Here is a 20,040-nt window from a genome sequence, read left to right as displayed (position 1 = left end):
CGTCAAAAAAAATATATTAGAAAACTACGTTACACCATGAAATACAATTTAGTATAAAGCTTTCATTTGTGCTTGATTTAGTGTTGTAATTTTGACCATAGAGTTGCTACCATGTTAAATATATTTTGAACCTTCCCTCAAGAATTTGACCACGTTGGTTTATGCCATTTTGGAAGTGGCGGCTGGAATGAAACCTTGGTATGTCCTCATTTTGTTGGTTTGTCTACAACCTACTTATGGGTTTTGTAAAGCGTTTATCATGACAGTTTTTATCAATGACGCCATAAAGCATTTACATACTATCAGATACATCCTATGCTGCGGGTTAGGATCACAACCGCCCGAGTTCATTGTTACCTCCGCGGTGACCACTTTAATTTTGAGAAGAGAAAGTTTGCCCAAAAACCTCATTGGTTTGCCCACATTACAGCTTTAGAATTTGATGCAAATTTTTTGCAAAGCTCATGACATTGAATGAAACAATATTACTTACAGTGCCGAGATGATAGCATGTGGTCTGTGATTTTTGCCAGGAGATGACAGTACTCTTGATCTTCACCTGAGTGAACATGATTAAGACAGAGAAACACCTGCGGCTGAAGACAGGTACCGGCCGGACAGTCCGGGTGGTGAGGGAACACTACCTCAGGGACGATGTCTCCTGTAACAGCAGGCTGTGCATGGCTGAGTGTAGAAACGGTCAGTCCTTTCAGCAACTACAGTTCAATATTCCAATGTTGCAATATAACTGTTCTTTCATTATGAGACAGTTTGCCATCAGAAATTTGCTACATCTCATCACCCCCATCATAATTCAAATAGCACAGCCTCACTTGTTTGGGAGCATATTCCTATAAAGCATTTAAGATTTAGCTTGCAGAAAAACTTGAGTTTTTGCTATACTTATAAATATATGTATGCCCTCCTTTGGTCAATATTGACCATGGTAAAATATTTAGAAAATGCAGTGGCTATTGACAGGAAAATCCTGTCAGTAGTGCAAAATATTCTTATTAACATTCTGTCAATGGCCTTGCCATTTAGATGATGTTTTAGTCTGTTGTTGCTCATTATCATATTATAGACATTAAAGATGGAGGTGGTGTAACTGTTTACAGAAAGTCCAGGCCTCCTGCCAAAAGACGTGACCCACTACGTAGTTCCAGACTACCAGGTTACAAGGGATTATCTGGAAATCCTGGAGTTCCCTGAGATCAGGGGAGTGCTGTTCACTGGCACAGTAGTACACAGTGTGAGTACAATATTGTATTTGAACAACACAATTCAATTTATAAAAGAATATACTCAGACCTTAGATGCATTGGGCAATTTCAATTTTTATGACAGTCTTTTAAAACTTTGTCATGATCTTTTAGAATCAAGACAACATCTGAAATTTTGATGTCTGGCCACAGATTTATGTTCATCTTGAATGTTCACCTTGAAGTTCAGCCAGTAGGTACCCTTAAGAGTAATAAGGCTGTGCCTAGTTGGTGCTAGTAGTGCGCATGGTAGTTTCTTTTTCGCTTCTTTTCTCTTTCCTTCCTTCCTTCCTTCCTTCCTTCCTTCCTTCCTTCCTTCCTTCCTTCCTTCCTTCCTTCCTTCCTTCCTTCCTTCCTTCCTTCCTTCCTTCCTTCCTTCCTTCCTTTCTTTCTTTCTTTCTTTCTTTCTTCCTTCCTTCCTTCCTTGCTTTTATATATTCATTTTAGTCATTTAGATTTATGTTGGCATTCATTTCATGATTAAAAAGTATTGTCAGCTTGTTTGATATGCAGAAAAAATCTTAGGCAAAAAGTCGTCACAACCCCAGCATATATAGATTCTAAACCTTAAGAATGCCATTTTTCAATGTATCTTAAATGCTCAAATGGTTTTGTGTATCCACACAGATGCAGCATCAGGCCGGCAGACGTGCGCACAACCGGCTGAGGAATCTCCTGCGAGACCCGCGACAGGAGTGCGGAGTGTTTGCCAACGAGTTCCAGCAGTACGCCTACTGTCCCAGGGAGCACGGAGAAACCTTGGAGAAATGGCAGTCAAGGTCAGATTGCTTTTTGTCATTAACTTAGGCCATGTTGATTTGATTATATGGATGACATCCGCACGCACATCAATATAACTAAACACTGTGTACATGTGTTCAGTTTTATTAATCCTTCCTGACCATGTAGATTTCATAATGAAGGCAACTTTTATTTGGCCAAACTTTTTATTTTATTTGCACGCTTCCATCATATTTTGGGCTTCCCAGAGGATATCATCCATATGGGATCAAATCAACATGGCCTTAGGTATCTATAGCTTACTTTTAAAAAAATGACCTGTGGGTGATACTTAAACTTAAAGGCTGCAAGTACATATATACCCACACAGCAGTGAAAGTACTGTTACAATTTGCAAGGATACATGTATATGTTTTATTTTCCAGGTCCACGTACAAAGCAGCGGAGTGGTACTATAACCACCTGGCAGGACAGATCCCTGTGGTGGTACTGTCAGAGGATCCACAGGTAGGTACACTCAGGCTGTATTCCCTACAAGGTTTCTTGTACTAGTGTGTACTAGTATGCATATGTACTAGTAGAGTTTCTGTAGTTCAGAAATGAAGCACCATATTATCGTATTGCAACATTAGTAGTAGGCATCCTTCCATCTCTCTCCACTCTGATGTTATTGCCATGGGCAATATCTTGTGTGACTCAATCAGTCAATGTCAGTCCCATCCTTGCATGGCAGTCCTGGCCACAGTATGGACATGAAAATGTATGCAACGTTATTGCAGGCTTTATTTTCCAACCTTAAGTGTTGTTTTTTCCACTATTTTTTTTTCACAGATCCAAGAGGAGTATGGCCCCATGACGCCAGGAGTCTTTGTTGTTAACATGGGGGAGTATCTGAATAACTTTTGGCCAGACCTGCGGGCTGCACATGACATCTATGAGTCCTTAGTTGCTGGTCTTCAGGAGAAAGGAAAAAGTAAGTTATAATCATTTGTTCAGGATTACAAGGAGTCATAGAATAGTTGTAATGATTTATGAAAAGAAATATTAGCAGTATTAAGTGCTACATTGTAGTACACCAGATAGACAGGATGGTCTGCCAAATGGTGGTGTTCTTTGAATACATGTCAAACCAGGACCAAGTCCATCTGTCCAAATGCTTTAAAAGATTCATTGTTGTAGTAAAACAACAATGATGTGCAATGTTGAGAAGGAAAGAAAGGGAAACTAAGAATATGTTCAATGCAATTGTGTGGCAATTAAGGGTTTTCCCCTTAATTGCCACACAATTGCATTGAACAGGTAGACTAACTTAATTCTAGATCTGTTAGATGAATACAGGGACTTATAATTAGTGCACATTAATGCAGAACTTGATTATGAAGACATGTGCATGAAAATAGAATTTTGTTTAAACATACAATATAGCATACGCTAGGAACCATTAATTCGACACCCTTTTAATTCGACACTTTTAAGTATTGGCTTGCCAATTAAGATTCAGCAGGTTGATGCAAAAACTGTTAATTGCATTCCAATACGAGTTAAGTACTGACGTCAAAAAGGTACAGTCGTAAGTTCATGAAGATCAAACTTTGCAATGACGAGGTCGTCAATTTACTAACCGTTGGTTTTAACGTTATGTATGTCATGGGAGAGGGAGCAGCGGTCACACACCGTCACAATGTCGACATTTTCTTCTTCATATCATCACATTACATATCTATACTTGTATTGATCAAAAGAGGAATAAACAATATGTCCGTCAATAACAGCAAATAAGTCTAGTTTTGTCCTTGATCCAAACAAAGCGCGAATTATCCAGAGGCTTTGCGAACGCGCGCCGTCGGAAACCGCCATTTTGAATATTCCCAGAATCATACGGGTGATCACGTGAGGAATAGCAGACGACGCAGTCATTTATATTTATCTATTCATTCATTTTTCCCCTTTCCTGTCTTGGATTATTAAATAGGCATGTCCAACAAGTGTTTATACATCATCAGCAATTGGAAATAGTAACCGACGTCAACAACTTAACTACTCTTTCTATTTTCCCCTATTTTCAAATGTAAAAGTCCGGAGCCACGTGTAAGCTAGTGCAAACAGGTCTTGAAGACCATACCAACCGTCTCACTACGGGTTTAGCATGCCAATGACAATGTTATACTATTAAATAAATGAATTTTGGCAGCAATTAATGTAAAAGTAAAGCTTTTGCATTCTTTATTAAAGACTCTTGTCATTTTTATATTTCCGGAACATATATTCCCACAGCGGCTAAGACGATAGCGACACAAGAGAGTCTTACTCCCCTCAACCGCAGTGATGTTCGCTTGGTACAGGCCGATGACCTGTGTTAGGATAGTTTCCGTTTCCGCCTGGCATATATTTTTGTTTACCGGGCAGAAGTGCAAGCAAACGTTAGTTACTCGCATTTCGATAGCTGTAGCAGGCTCAAGTATTAGATCTCAAGGTTTATAATAGCCACGACAGTGCAATGGAACATAAGAACGGACCTGCCGCAGGACGATGTTTTTCAGGACTATTTATTTTGACCGCAGTATCTTGAGTGCATCGGGGGCGTACCGACTGTGACATGTGGCGCCTATAGTAACTAGTGTAAGTGGCCGTTGGTTGACAGAGAAATTAGGAAATAACCGTTGTTCTGACTATTAAAATTATCGGTAAACAGCGACATTGTTGTATACTGTCGGATTAATGGTTCGTTTGGAACAGATTACGCAAGGCGCCGTCATATCGGGTCCGATGTTGAAGACTAATTTTTCCGAGATATGTCAATGATTTGAAAGAGTGACACACATGTAGCAATTGCGGCAAAAACAACGTACACGATACAGTCAATGATTACCGAAATACTCTTAAGTCCGCTTGTTGATTTATCATACAATGGTGCGTTGGCGTAAAGGTGTCGAATTAATGGTTCCAAGCGTTACATCGATTTATGAACTTCAAGATATTATAAAGAAAACCTCATTGAGTTGGAAACTTGTTTGAATGAAAAAGGCTTGACCGAGATGATGTTTAACTGAGAATACTAGAGACTAAACTTTGTGAACGCTCCAACTTGATTTGTAGTATGAATATGTATGTATGTATGTATAAAAAGTGGACATGCCCTCCCCAGGTACAGGTAGTAAGGAGTACAGAGACTACCTGCCTGTGGAGGTGGTGGAGGCAGGGATCAAGTCTGGACGGTACCTCAGGGGAAACCTGCAGGTCAACAAACACAGGGCACAGCAGGAGGCCTTCGTCAGGATGTCAAGGTGTGGGGACGGACTTCATGTTAGGTTTACTTTCAGTGATGTGCTAGGCTTTGCAACAGTGCACTTAAGAACAACAGACTACAATGTAGCTCCTCTACATGGTCCTTACTCTAGAGTAAATGTTGAACAAGATAGATATACTGTAAATGATGATTAAGATGTAATGATTTTATTACATTGATGAAGGTTTGACATCCAGGTAATAATGATTTTATTTGTTTGAATAAAATGGATTTTATTTGCTTAATTAAAAAGGAGGAGAAGTGATTCCACACAATCAAGATGTTTCTGGATACAAATAAGATGACTGTTTCATACAATTGATTTAGACGTTTGGAAATTTTACTGTTGGACAGGTGAATTGCACAAATGAAAGACCATGCAGTTATATAGTGTTAAGAATTTTTTTTATATTCCAGTTCTTCAGGTGGGAAAGATGTTGAGCTTCACACAGATGTCATTGTTGTTGGCACCGCTCTCAGGTAGGACAATAGTTTCCTTACATATGCTGCTCTTATAAAGAAGTTTGTTTTTCTGAAGTATTTATTAATCAAATCTGCCATCTTTTTGGGATAATATCTTGCAAACTTTCCAGTCAAGTTTTGCCAGTTTTGTTGTGAGCCTGAATAGAAATTGTATTGATATTGCAGCTGTTTCTGTTTTGTTTTCCTTTCCTTTTATGAGCACAAATGTATATTGACACTACATGTAGATGGAGGAAGATAATGACTGTAAGCATTGAAAAGATCTGTCTGGTATCCTTGGTAGGAACCGTGCTGTCCATGGTGACACAGTAGCAGTGGAGCTGCTGCCCAGGTCAGAGTGGAAAGGTCGTTCTACTGCCATCACAGACAATACTGAAGGTGAGGGAAAAGCATCAATCTAAAGATGGTGTCCAAACCTACTAGTATGCAGTATTGTCATGGGCAGCCTTCTCTTTCTATTCCTTACTTTTGTTGCAGTGCAGAAAATACATCTTTACCGAACAATATTTCTCTGTGTAAACAAGTCATATTTTTTTATTTCTATGTAATCATGATGTATTTGTGTATACATGTATTTGTAGGTGTGAGTAGTGAAGCAGAAGAGGAGTCGAAAAGCGTGATGCCCACAGGAAAAGTTGTAGCAGTGATGCAGAGAAACTGGAGGGATTACGTCTGCAGCTTTGCTGAGGATGAAGAAACCCAGGGTCAGAAGAAGAACCCTGGAAAAGTGGGGACTTGGCTCATGCTTATCGAGTCATTTGTAATTCAAATGGTAAACCTGTCCTTCTATCTGCGACAAAAGGCTTTTGATAACACAGATGTATCTACAATTCCTTACAGTTGCTGGTGATCCCCTATGACTACAGAATCCCAAAGATCAGGATCAGTACCAGACAGGCAGATCAGCTCAAGGATCACAGGTGGGAATAGCATCATTCAGATGTTGGAGGCTTTCGTCCAGATGATTTGAAAAATGTCAGCATTCTATACCTTCTTCAGTCGTTCTTTTGAAGTAAGTTTGACAGACTAAGTAAGTACATTATGCATGAATTTCATACTTTGAACGGAATCTTTTTTGAGGTGATGATTGTACATTTTGAGTTTTATCCCTGACAGAATTGTAGTGAGGATTGACTCCTGGGAGGCGGACTCCCAGTACCCTAACGGCCACTTTGTGCGGTCGCTGGGTCCGAGTGGAGACCTGGAGACAGAGACGGCTGCACTGCTGGTGGAAAACAGCATCTCTGTAGCACCCTTCTCCGAGGGCCAGGTGAGGAGAACAGCAACTGTCTCAACTTAAACTTGACCTGTCTGGGTTTCCTCTTTATGTCTTTCCCTCTCTCTGTTGAGATGCTACCACTGTGATTGTAGCTGTTAGAATGACTTCCTCATATGGTAGGTTTCTTCTTACCAATTCCATCTGAGATAAACACAAGATACATTTGCAGCAGAGATAAATATATCAGAAATGCAGCATAGTATAATGCACTGTTACAATTTTGTCTGAGTATTCAACATTGTAAGAGAATATTTAAGAATATTTAAGAATGTTTATAAATATTCTCTTATAATGTTGAATACTCAGACCCAGTTCTTAAAGTCTTTAGATTAGTACCATATGCATTTATCAGTATGCTTCATGTCTGCAATAGGAAATGCTAATGTTTGATATCCTTGATCTGTAAATGGTATGATGTTCAACTGCTCAGGTGAAGGAACTTCCCACAAACACAGAGGAGAGTCCCTGGGTCATGCAGCCGGAGGAGGTTGCTAGGAGACGGGACCTGAGACACACCCACCTCATCTTCAGTATCGACCCAGTTGGCTGTGAAGATGTAGATGACACACTGTCCATCAGGTGTACAATCATTGTATGATGCTTTTTTTGATATTCAGAAAAATGGTCAGAATGTTGCTGTGTTTGTTTCATGAATGCAAAAAGCCTCCAGTCATGTCATATGACAGATAAATGATATCATTATGCTTTTTTATTTCTTTTGTCCAATATAGGAAGCTACCAAATGGCCATCTTGAGTTAGGAGTCCATATTGCTGATGTTACGTACTTTGTCAGGCCAAACTCACTCACAGACCTGGAGGCCAAGGCCAGGTAAGGGCTTCATCAGTGGTTTTCAAACAGTTTAATTTGTACAGTTGAAAGTGTGCTACCATCATCTACATGTACAGCCACCATTGGGTTGATTTCTGAGTGTTGTGAGAAATACATTTTCTCCTGTGAGGAAAATGCTAAAAATTCTCGATTTAAGGTGCAAATGTTTCAATGATGTTGATCAGATAGGATCTGGTGTATTTTTCAGGGCTACTACAGTCTACCTTGCAGACAGGCGGTACGACATGTTACCCAGCATCCTCAGTGCTGACCTTTGCTCTCTACTCGGAAGTGTTGACAGGTGTGTATGATTTTGTTTTGAGAACAGTGTCTCCTGTCCATAAAGATATCCTATGGATTTTGGCAGATATTTCATAAAAGCATATTTGCAAATGGGACACAATTTCAAGATCTTTAATTCGTAGACTTTTAAAGAGGGACTTAGTTATGGCTGGATTTGAACTATATTAAGCCAAGCTATTAAGTCTATATTAAGTCTATTTCAAACCTTGTACCAAGGACTTCCTTGCTTGTACATTGTACATTTGTTCCACCACAGATATGCCATGAGTGTTCTGTGGGAACTGGACAACAACTACGAGGTGCTCGATGTTTGGTACGGCAGGACTATCATCAGGTCTGCATACAAGATGTTCTATGAGGTGAGTTTGGAGATAAAAATTTTCTTAACTACATGTAGGCCTACGTTTGAGAATATAAGTCATCCAGTAAATTGAAGAATAAAATTGTAATTGATCTATACCACTGGATTACCGCATTTTATTTTCAGATATTTGAAGTGTCGACCTGACACTTTTCATCAGTGAAGGAAATGATGTTTACCTACGGAACATAGCGACAACATTCTTGACTTCTATATGTACATGTAGACCTGGTATGACAATTTGTTACACAAACAACTAAAAAGAGTTTTTAGTCCAGACGTATTTATTGTTGCAGGCAGCCCAGGCTGTACATGACAGGAAACCAGAAGAGGAGTTGATCCAGAGTATCCCAGAACTGCAGGAGCTTGATACTGACACTGCCAGGAACAGGTTAGTCTCCTCCTTTCTGTCCATTTCTGTATGTGGTCTTGTCCTAGGCAACATTGCTTACCTCTTCTCTAAAAAAAGGGTGTTTCCATACTGTCCTAAGGTGACAGTACCTCTCCAAGGAATACAATGTAGGTCACTTTTCTTCTAGCGCTTAAAAGTACTTGGTAGCATACACGGTGGTCTCGTTGCTATGGATCTGTCAGCGTTGTTATGCAAAAGTTTCCCGCCCACAAGCGGGGGTGCCATGAGCTGGGCGGTGTAAAATAACAACAACACAAATCTTGCTCAAAATAACGCATGATCTGATTATCGCACTAAGAAAAATATATATGCATACGCAAACTACATTAGTTCGCTTTGAAAATCTGTATAATATAAGAGTTGACCGCGAACACGGCGCTTCAAATTACCCGCGTTTGTTGCGTGTATGTATAGGTTGTTTTCGGTCATTGAACTTTGAACCTATGGACTTTTTGGTCTAATTTACGTAGTAAACAATAGTTTTATACATATTTTAGACTTTCGGAACTTTGAATCCAATTTCTATTGAGTAGTTTTTGATGTCTGAGAGATTTTGATTTATTTCGCTAATTTTTTGGAACGTCTTCTCCCATAGTTCCCCATCGGCCCAATAGAATATTATGATTTTTTTTCAAGATGGCGGCCAGATTGTTGGCTTTCGGATGGTTGTTTTTTTGTCGAATTCTAGCGTTGGTATCGGGAGATATCGCCCAAAATACGAATCGCACGCTTTATTTTGAATTTCACGTGGAAGAATGGTTATGTTCTGGAAAGATAATGAGCTTGTCGGAAAAGATCACAGTACTTCGCTAGCGTCTGTTCTGGGGCGGTTAATCCAGATGCAAATGAGTGCGAAATACCTCCATTGTATTTGTCGCCCGGACCAAGCGAGATAATTACCCGCGAATTTCAACTACCAACGAGCTCAATGTACACATTCGAATTCTCACCAAGTCCTCTCAAAATGTAGTTAATTTTTCAAGTTTCTTGTTGGTACTGTAAAATAAATCGAGTAAGCATTATGCCATCGTCCAAAAAGTACTTCACAATTTCATCAAAAATTTTGTCTCAGCATAGGAAACTAGTGAAACATTGTATCGACCAGGCCGCGAGAGTTCGTAGAGACAGAAACCTCGATCAATTTCTAATAAAAAGACGCCTGAACTGTACCCTTGGTGATTGAGATACACGTGGGTAAAATAATGTAAAAAAATTCACGAATAAGACCCGCAAGTGTGTTATCTGAAGAAACCAGAACATGGCGTCGGTTTGTAGAACAAAGGAAAATCCATTTCTGCTGTCAAACAATCACACTCTGATCTCTTCCGTATTTCCCCAGCAGTTGATTTACTCCTTGATTTACTCATGCATATTTTCATACAACGTACATCTCCTTTGTATAGGAATGCACCATTTTTTTGCTACCAGGAAGTTTTTAGTGTCAGCACAAGCCGACACATTCGGCACATCAAACGCTGGCGTGTGCGCTGTTAACGTTACCACGCGTATTGAATTACGGTTTTTAGACCGCGTTCTAGTACAAAAATGACGAGAAGGAGTTTGATATTAGAAAGAAAGCGTTTTAAAATCGGAAAACGTAGGGTGTGATTACTAGTATTGAGTCGCTGTGTAGGACAGCGCCAGACACGTCGGTACACCAGTTCTTGTCAAACACGCAAATGTATCAAGGTGAGTGCTACGTTTTGGGGTCTCTGTATGTGGTAAAATTCAATGTATTTGTTTACAATGAAAATATTCGACTTCATCTATGAACTATTCGAATTCTATTTGTTAATTCTGAGTGTCTTTCTGTTTAAGAAAGTAATGTACGGAGTAAAGGCCGGGGTTTTGTTTATCATAACGGCGGGTTCTGCGGCGTCTCCGGCGGTTGCGCATATAATCTAGAACCCTCGGCCGAGAATTACGGTGAATTATTTCGGGAACTGCGATTTCTTTATCGCCTTAGTTTGGGCGTTTTGTGTGGTAGGATAGACTAAAATATAGCTAAGAAATAATTGAAACGGTGGTGTTAGTATGAACAAGGAGGTATGAAGCTTGAGCGTGGGAATGATTGAAATGAAAGCTGGGGTATTGTTAATGGGTTAACCAGAGAACAATAGGGGCGGAGACAAGGCGTGCATTTGAAAAGGACAAGTTCGCGGGCAAAATCGTGCTCGGCTTCGTGCAACGAAAACAAATCTAGTTCCCGCCTGCAAAGGCGTGAACCAATCAGCTACTGTTACCAGTAGTGACAGGGGTGATTGACATCGATTGCTCATCAATATGCATGCTTTACAAGTGAGGAAAAATCAAGGCCTTTTTGACCACCGTGTATTTTCAAATCAATACATAGTTCAGTTAATATAGGATGCTGCTGTTGTCAAACAACACTTACTTTAATTTGCACTTTTCCCTGAAGGCTGGAGCAGATCTTCTGGGCAGTGGACAGTCTGATGGACATCGCTGACCACCTGCGGGCAGGGAGGCTGCGGGAGGGGGGTCTGGAACTGGAGGGGGTGGAGGTACAGGTCCAGCTGGGTGACAGCAAGGAGATCGAGAAACTTGTGCCAAAACAGGTCAGTTAATTACATTAAGCACTAAGAATACAGGATATTTGGAGTTTCTTTTAACACAACCAGGTAATCTCACCTGCTGACGTTTCAGTGTCTGTCAGACACCTTCGTTGTGTTACAAGAAACTCCAAATATCCTATGTTCTACCAACCTGATGAAATTATTTTCGGAACTTAGAATACATTCTAATCCTTTTTAGAATACAAGTTTTGCTTCTCTGGTCTGTTTAGTGCTACATCTTTCATAGCAATCAACATTTTTCAGCAGTGAAATTGTAATGTTGAGTGATCCTCAACATCAGCTTGTCTACCTGGCGTTCCACTGTGTATTGTCTTGTAATTTTTGATATAGAATAGCAGTGTAAAGTGTAATGTTATTTTGTGTCTACAGCCGTTAGCAGTCCATGAGACAGTTGGAAACTGATCACTGAGGATATGTATGACATTGTGATGCTAGTAGGAGCATTGCCAATCTTTTTTTGGATGCAGATTTTGTTTCTCTCTCTAGTCTACCTAGTGCTACAATTTTCATAGTTGTTCTGTTTCCACAGCCACTAGCAGTCCACGAGACGGTAGCGGAGTGCATGATATTTGCCAACCACTGGGTTGCCAAGAGGATAGCAGAAGCATTTCCTAACAATGCCCTGGTGAGGAAAGCCGTTCTTTTCTGTTTGGCCTACGCTCAATGTATGTATCCTTGATCTTGTTGTGTTGTGTGTGTTGTGTGTCTGTGTCTGTGTCTGTGTCTGTGTCTTTGTGTGCGTTACAAGATATAACAAGGCTCTCATAAATATGTAATCTGGCTTTTATTTTAGTGAAGGTTATGGAAGTATGCAAAATATTTCTGCTTTTGTCCACCCCAGTTGAGACATCATCCCCTGCCCAGACAGGAGCACTTTGAGAGTCTGGTGGAGTGTGCCAAGGCTCAGGGCTTCTCCATAGACACTAGGTATGCAGTGTGATGGGTGTTAACTCGACTGGACTGGTAGTTATGTTTACGGTCAACAATAAACAGTATGTCCATCTTTGCCACAATACCCTAAATTTCTTCAGAAATGTTTTGCAAAATTGTTGTAGACATCAATATCACCAACATCAGTGAAATATTACACAAAGGGTTAAAAAATATGAAAATATGTGATTTTTATTTTTTCCACCAATCGTACATATGCAGCTCTAACAAAGCTCTAGCAGAGTCTCTGGACAAGTGTGTCAGCAAGGATGACCCTGTTGTAAACAAGGTACCGTTACTTCCGTCATTTCATTTTTCAACCAATCTGTATAACTAATAAATGCACTGATCTGGACTAGTTGTATGACTCATTCAAAGAAATACTAACAATGCTGATGGAACTAAATGTCATTTAACGCTAGGAACCATTAATTCGACACCCTTTTAATTCGACACTTTTAAGTATTGGCTTGCCAATCAAGATTCAGCAGGTTGATGCAAAAACTGTTAATTGCATTCCAATACGAGTTAAGTACTGATGTCAAAAAGGTACAGTCGTAAGTTCATGAAGATCAAACTTTGCAATGACGAGGTCGTCAATTTACGAACCGTTTGTTTTAACGTTATGTATGTCATGGGAGAGGGAGCAGCGGCAACACATCGTCATAATGTCGACATTTTCTTCTTCATATCATCACATTACATATCTATACTTGTATCGATCAAAAGAGGAATAAACAATATGTCCGTCAATAACAGCAAATAAGTCTAGTTTTGTCCTTGATCCAAACAAAGCGCGAATTATCCTTTGGCTTTGCGATCGCGTCTTCGGAAACCGCCATTTTGAATATTCCGAGAATCATACGGGTGATCACGTGAGCAATAGCAGACGATGCAGATCATTTATATTTATTCATTTATTCATTTTTCCCCTTTCCTGTCTTGGATTTATTAAATAGACATGTCCAACAAGTGTTTACAGGTCATCAGCAATTGGAAATAGTAACCGACGTCAACAAATTAACTACTCTTTCTATTTTCCCCTATTTTGAAATGTAAAAGTACGGAGCCACGTGCAAGCTAGTGCAAACAGGTATTGAAGACCATACCAACCGTCTCACTACGGGTTTAGCATGCTAATGACAAGGTTATACTATAAAATAATTGAATTTTGGCAGCAATTAATGCAAAAGTAAAGCTTTTGCATTCTTTATAAAAGACACGAGTTATTTTCATATTTCCGGAACATACATCCCAACAGCGGCTAAGACGATAGCGACACACGAGAGTCGTACTCCCCTCTATATATATACCGCATTGATGTTCGCTTGGTACAGGCCGATGACCTGTGTTAGGATAGTTTCCGTTTCCGCCTGGCATATATTTTTGTTTACCGGGCAGTAGTGCAAGCAAACGTTAGTTACTCGCATTTCGATAGCTGTAGCAGGCTTAAGTATCAGACCTCAAGGTTTATAATAGCCACGACAGTGCAATGGAACATAAGAACGGGTCTGCCGTAGGACGATGTTTTTCAGGACTATTTATTTTGACCGCAGTATCTTGAGTGCATCGGGGGCGTACCGACTGTGACATGTGGCGCCTATAGTAACTAGTGTAAGTGGCCGTTGGTTGACAGAGAAATTAGGAAATAACCGTTGTTCTGACTATTAAAATTATCGGTAAACAGCGACATTGTTGTATATTGTCGGATTAATGGTTCGTTTGGAACAGATTACGCAAGGCGCCGTCATATCGTGTCCTATGTTGAAGACGTAATTTTTCCGAGATATGTCAATGATTTGGAAGAGTGACGCACATGTATCAATTGCGGCAAAAACAACGTACACGATACAGTCAATGATTACCGAAATACTCTTAAGTCCGCTTGTTGATTTACATAAAATGGTGCGTTGGCGTAAAGGTGTCGAATTAATGGTTCCAAGCGTTACTTCATTTGTTCTTCATGTAGCTCTTAAGGACCCTTGCGACCCAGGCCATGGCCAATGCCCAGTACTTCTCTACAGGATCTCTGCCCAGGGATCAGTACTTTCACTATGGTGAGTGTAGAGGCCAACTTATCACTCCACACAAAACTGAGCCACTGTTTTTTATATCTTTATGTTGATGTCAGAAACAGCAGAAATGTTCTTCATTCCTTTGATGGGACACAGGGAGATTAGATATAACAGTCAGCATTGTCACACTTAAGAGTACATGCTACTATCACTATGATGTACTAACTTGATATGTTTGTTCCTCTGTTTTCTTCATGTAGGCTTGGCTCTTGATCAGTACACACACTTCACCTCCCCTATCAGGAGATATGCTGATGTAATTGTGAGTATGCTCATATTTTTGGCAGATACACATTGTACAGACATGACCTTCATTGAAAAATGTTGGTACTTGGGTCCTTGTCAACTTTCATGCATAGTAGCTGCATTTGGTGTACAAACCCTTAAAATCCCATGACAATGATTTTGGATGTAAATTTTTTTTTAAAATTAACTCACTTTCTGTATTACATGAGCACAAATGTGTCTATAGCATAAAGCTTCAAAACAAGGCAAAAAAATACAATCCCACCCACCAGGTGCACAGACTGCTGCTGGCTGCCATAGGTGTGGAGGACGAGAGGTCAGCTGGGGTCGTCAAAAACCAGGAGTTGGAGGAGCTCAGTCAGCACATCAACAACCGCAACAGGGTGGGTTTGTGCTCACGGACAATCATTAATCAAGGATAAACTGAACAGTTACTTGTTGTAGCTAGCAGTCTTGTAGCTAGCCGTACTTAGTCATTATTGATAGGTTAACATTTTAGTACTCTCCAAGTATAGGTTCGGCTCCAGCTGGTTTTGACGTGTTTTTAGGCGTTTTTGGTGCCATATGGCTTGGCAACATAAAAAAAGCAGGACAAAATAGAAAGCCCGATAAAAACACCTTAAAACACATCAAAAGACAGCTGGAGCCGAACCTTTGCTTGGAGAGTAAACATTTAGAACTGGAATAGGAACAATTCGTATTGTTTGTACCAACACATATTACTTCTTGTGCTGCAAACCCCAGCATTACACATCATTCTACACAATGTACATGTATGTCATGCTTTTTTTTCACCTCACTGACATCTTCCTGTAGGCTTCCCAGCACGCCCAAAGGTCATCCACTGAGCTGTTCCAGGCCTTGTACTTTAAGGACAAGGACCCCGAGGATGAGTGCTGCACGGCAGATGCTGTCATCTTCTCTCTCAGAGCCAACGGGGTCCTCGTCTTTGTACCAAAGTGAGTTATTTATTTTATGAGTCTCATATCTTACAGGTCTCATCTGTTCATAGATTTGGTCATAATTTTATTAGATATAGACTTGGAAGATTGTCACCAGTCACTGAGTCAGTGTGTCACAAAATTCTAGCAAGAAATTTTCCCCTTTCAGGTATGGAGTAAAGGGGCCCTTGTATCTGAAGGACAGGGATGGACTGGTGGTGTGTGTAGAGAAGGATGGGACAGTGTCAAACACATCAGGTAAGGGTGGCAGCTCTCAGTGAGTTGTTTATCAACTGATTTTCGTCTTATTCCTTTGAACGTTGATTTGCTGTTGCCTTTTCGTGTGATGTTTTGAACCAGCTCCAAATGTATGGATCAATTCTTCTGTTGACCAGTTAATGTCAATGAGCTTTTTCTTTCCAGGCACACTTACTAGAAAGCAGTTTGAGGTCGTCGTACAGTCAACGAAGGGGTCCACAACCTTTAGACTCTTCCAGCATCTTACTGTAAGCACCGTGTAATGGTACTACATTTTTGGGGGAGCCTTCTCTTAGTCTTACTTGTGTATTGCTAGTTCCATGTGATTTATGCTCACAAAACAGTATCCTAGAATAAGTTGAGATCAGGTATGGGCCTAACAACTTCTTGTTGTTCATAACTGGAGGAAAAATTCAGTAAATCTTTTAGTAGCCCGAGAGAAATCATGCCTGTTGTTATTTTCCAGGTGAGGTTGTCCCTACACAAGTCACGTGCCCATCCACAAACATTGACCTTCACATTGGTGGCAGCCAAACCCTACAAACCTGACCTTGAGAGGGTCAAGGGTGAAAGCTCAGCACCAGCTAGAACTGATGTAGTGAAGGTAAGCTGAGTTAACACTTGGGTCATCGTCAATTTTCATTTTCAGCACACTAGCTGCAATTTATATACAAACCCTTAAAACCCCATGTCAGTGAAAACTGCATTTACCAGGCAACAGAGGTAGACCGATGAAGTCTTGGTTAGAGTGCATCAGAAAGGACATTAAGGTGTGCAGACTCACTAGCGTGGACCCACTGGACAGAGCCGCTTGGAAGCGTGGTGTGAATACTAGCCGACTGCTGTCAAGCCGTGTCAGGGAACCCAGCAGCAGTGTAATCAAATACTGGATACAGTACTACTACTACTACCACAGTGAAGCAAAATGAAAACACTTCATCATCAAATTGCTTTTGTTTTTTGCAGGAAGTGAAGAGCAGTTCTACAGACATCTCTACCTCACAGGGTTCTCATGACATGACTGCCGCCATGGGGAGTGAGTTTCCTGAGCTGCTGTGTGAATACGGACAGTCCAGGTCATGTGACACCCTGTACGGTCTCATGGAGGTGTTTCGTGAAATGAGTCTGGCTGAAGCATGACCTAGATTCTACTCCATACATATGTAAAAGAATCAAAGCAATACTAGTGCTGGTGAAGGGTTTTCTATAGTTTTATGCTCTACAGGTGGAGAAAATCCAAGGATGTACATAAATAGAGATTGAAGTTTGTTCACTTGTGACTGTACATAAATGCATGTAACCTACTATAAGAATGTGACTGAATAAAGTTTGCTAATCTGGAAAATCTACCAACTGTAGTGCCGTGTCTTGAGACTTACTTATGCAAAAGACAATGGTTAATCAACATTTTTTAATTCCTTATTTGTCAGTATTTATGTTTCAACATATTATCATATACTGGCTGTTCACATAAGTTTTCCTGTGTGCCAGACAGCACATACAAGTAGAATGTTTGAGGAGGTAGTTGTGAACATTTGTCCACACCAGAAAGTTCTGAATAAGGCAGCGATGGAAAAATTGCCCAACAACATCAACAGGAAAGCTTTTTGGAACAGTGTTATTTACAACTTCCTTCACAGAATTTTACATCTTGGTCTTGAAACATATGGAACAACAAATCATTGGCAGTTGCAAATCAAATCCTTTTCCAGTCTGAATTAAATAGAGGCCTCCTTCTATTACATCCAGTGTATTCAAGGCTTGAAAGTATCATCTCTTGTCAACTTCACTGTCAAGGGACAAGTAGTTTAGGTACCAATTAAGTGCCTTGTAATTTCTACAAAAGTTATACTCCGGTAAGGAAAACATAATGAGAGATCATTTCTGCAACTTTATGAAAACAATAAGACTGATTGACTAAAACTTAGGGCTGTCTTCACTCTCCAGGACCCGTTCCTATGTCTCGAGATGGAATTTTTGTTTGTTTGTTGTGACAACAAAAATTTCACCTTGTCCGTCCAAAATATTTTTAACTTCTTGACATGAAATTGATGAAACATGGTTTGGGCTCCCAAACAATGAGTGGGTCAGAAAAAAAATTTAAGCTGGAGACAGCCCTGCTACAACTTCTATGATAACTTTTGAACAAAGATTTTCCTGCTACAGAAACATCTTATCTTTACATACAAGGGCATCACAGATCCTCATCATCTGAAGATGCCGGTTCCTTTGACCCATTAGCTTGTACTGGTTCCTGGTCTACAGTGTTGTTTTCACCTACAGTTTGTAGGTTCTCATCCGGCGGTATACTCAGGCTCTTAGTCTTGTCCTCCAAACTAGGACTGTTTCCCTCATTTGAATCATCAGGCTCTGGAGCACCATTGGTATCTGGTGCATTGTTGTGGGATACATGTAAATTAGCTTCTTTGCTGACCTCTTTGGGTGCAGGCTGTGAGGGAGAGTCTGGTGTACCCGGAAATGTTTCTGACCCAGATTCCTGCTCCATGTTCTCTGCTGGCTTTTGTATGTCCTGATTGAGGTCGTCGGGCACTTTGTTGGAAGTAAAGTCTTCTTCAGAGGAGTGTGAGGTGTCCATGGTGGGACTGTCATGGTCTGGAGCACTACTGGGTCCTGGGACAGCTGAAAAATTAAAAAAAATAAAGCTTTACCTGGATGAACACCCACCTGCCAACAACAGACATATTTATTCCTTTAATTTGGTACTCAATTGCAAATTGAAGTGGAGTTGACATTAAAAACCATAGGTATCATAAACGCACAAATTTAAGGTAATTTTTTAGCTTTGGTTCAACCATATTTTTGGTTCAACTATATCTTACATCAGGGTCAATTTGTTTTCCTTGTAATGCCCTAGTTTCGAAGTTGTAATAATGAGCTATCACTCAGTCAGTCTAGCAAGACTAGGACCTGTTAACTGTGCGTGGCACAAATCCAGGTACAAATCCGATCAAGCAATAATGAAATGATCAATAAAACATGTTGAATCAAATCATAGCTTTTCGTTCCCTACCATCTTCCTGGGCCTGCTGTAAGGCCTGGAGCCGGGCTTTCCTGCGCTCCTCCGCCAGGCGTCTGTTCTGCTCCATCTTCTCACGCTGTTCTGCGGTCAGACCGGGAGACTGGCTGGGGCCCGGTTGTGATTGCGGCTGGGCACCGGAGTCTGAGTCACTGTCTGCACCCGCACCTGTATCTGCACCTGCACCTGCCTCATCAGCTTGGTCCTCATCATCTGCAATCATGGGTTGTTTCATCAGAGGAGCATGATACTATCATGACTGTTGTTTATCATACAAACAAACAATGTACCACAAGAGCTACTTGGGGTACAAATAATGTCACTACCGATACCATCAGATTTAAATATTCATTTTGTACACCCTTAGATTGTGTGTTATTTATGATGCCTTCAGCTGTTTTCATCCTTAATATTTACTGTTATCCAACATACCATTTGATCATCTCTGTCCAACAGCCAACATAAAAAGCACCTCTGGGGTTTCGAAAATAACACTGCAATACTTCATTTCACCACTAGATGGCGTCACTGCACAAAGCTGTGTATCATTTTAACAAGTTGGAGCCAATTAATCTTCCATGTTAGTATGATGTAACATGTACCTCCTCTTCTGACAAAGTCCTCATCCAGGAGTGGCATGCCCATCCGAAGCTTCTCCATACACACCTAGGGAAAGAAAACAAGCTGAAACTCCAAACAGATTCTACATTTTGCATCCAAAATGGTTCTTTTACCATTCAGAAGAAACTCCCATTAAATATTATCAGTGATCGAAATGAAGAATCTGTGTGATAAATCATATGTCACAGTATAACAATTTGCCTATTTGTAACTCTCAAGTAAACATCACTTTTGACAATGAACTTAATTTTTCCAGAAACTGTCTATCCCTGCCATGGACACACCTACAATGTGAAAACTATTGGTTTCAGTAAATGTCTTTCCCACTAAATGCAATAATATTATACCTCTACTTGTATTTCATGAAAGCCCATACAAATG

At 40.3% G+C, this 20,040-nt stretch overlaps 2 protein-coding genes across 4 annotated transcripts in view; one reads left to right on the top strand and one right to left on the bottom strand.

Annotated features, from left to right (window-relative positions):
* Window positions 1-138: 138 nt before the first annotated feature.
* On the top strand, window positions 139-17,350 carry LOC136428645 (DIS3-like exonuclease 1). Its single transcript, XM_066418320.1, has 29 exons — window positions 139-198; window positions 534-699; window positions 1,119-1,252; window positions 1,890-2,041; window positions 2,429-2,510; window positions 2,835-2,976; window positions 5,149-5,287; window positions 5,707-5,769; window positions 6,056-6,150; window positions 6,354-6,499; window positions 6,613-6,692; window positions 6,889-7,042; window positions 7,482-7,630; window positions 7,783-7,881; window positions 8,090-8,182; window positions 8,441-8,543; window positions 8,842-8,936; window positions 11,377-11,533; window positions 12,081-12,176; window positions 12,393-12,478; window positions 12,704-12,770; window positions 14,451-14,538; window positions 14,757-14,818; window positions 15,075-15,185; window positions 15,619-15,761; window positions 15,913-16,001; window positions 16,167-16,249; window positions 16,468-16,605; window positions 16,968-17,350. The coding sequence occupies exons 2-29, from the start codon at window positions 570-572 to the stop codon at window positions 17,139-17,141; spliced, it is 3,150 nt and encodes a 1,049-aa protein (XP_066274417.1). The 5' UTR covers window positions 139-198; window positions 534-569; the 3' UTR covers window positions 17,142-17,350.
* Window positions 17,195-20,040, bottom strand: part of LOC136428655 (TIMELESS-interacting protein-like) — a 16,514-nt gene continuing 13,668 nt past the window's right edge. For 2 of the 3 annotated variants that reach the window (XM_066418341.1, XM_066418340.1), the window contains exons 5-7: window positions 19,641-19,704; window positions 19,033-19,251; window positions 17,399-18,641 (exon numbers count right to left, since the gene is read on the bottom strand). In XM_066418341.1, coding sequence (XP_066274438.1) covers window positions 18,196-18,641; window positions 19,033-19,251; window positions 19,641-19,704 — 729 coding nt within the window. In that variant the 3' untranslated portion in view covers window positions 17,399-18,195. Of the gene's footprint in view, window positions 18,642-19,032; window positions 19,252-19,640; window positions 19,705-20,040 lie in introns of all 3 variants that reach the window. The other variant, XM_066418342.1, reaches the window with a different exon arrangement.

The sequence above is a fragment of the Branchiostoma lanceolatum genome, chromosome 2 (assembly GCF_035083965.1).
Source record: "Branchiostoma lanceolatum isolate klBraLanc5 chromosome 2, klBraLanc5.hap2, whole genome shotgun sequence".
In the NCBI taxonomy this organism is placed as follows: Eukaryota; Metazoa; Chordata; class Leptocardii; order Amphioxiformes; family Branchiostomatidae; genus Branchiostoma; species Branchiostoma lanceolatum.
This window is presented reverse-complemented; position numbering and strand designations above follow the sequence as displayed.

Coding starts and splice junctions, on each gene's coding strand:
- LOC136428645 (XM_066418320.1), top strand. CDS start 570: ATGATTAAGACAGAGAAACACCTGCGGCTGAAGACAGGTACCGGCCGG. Junction 5,288..5,706: donor GCCTTCGTCAGGATGTCAAG/GTGTGGGGACGG, acceptor TTTATATTCCAG/TTCTTCAGGTGGGAAAGATG. Junction 15,186..15,618: donor ACATCAACAACCGCAACAGG/GTGGGTTTGTGC, acceptor ATCTTCCTGTAG/GCTTCCCAGCACGCCCAAAG.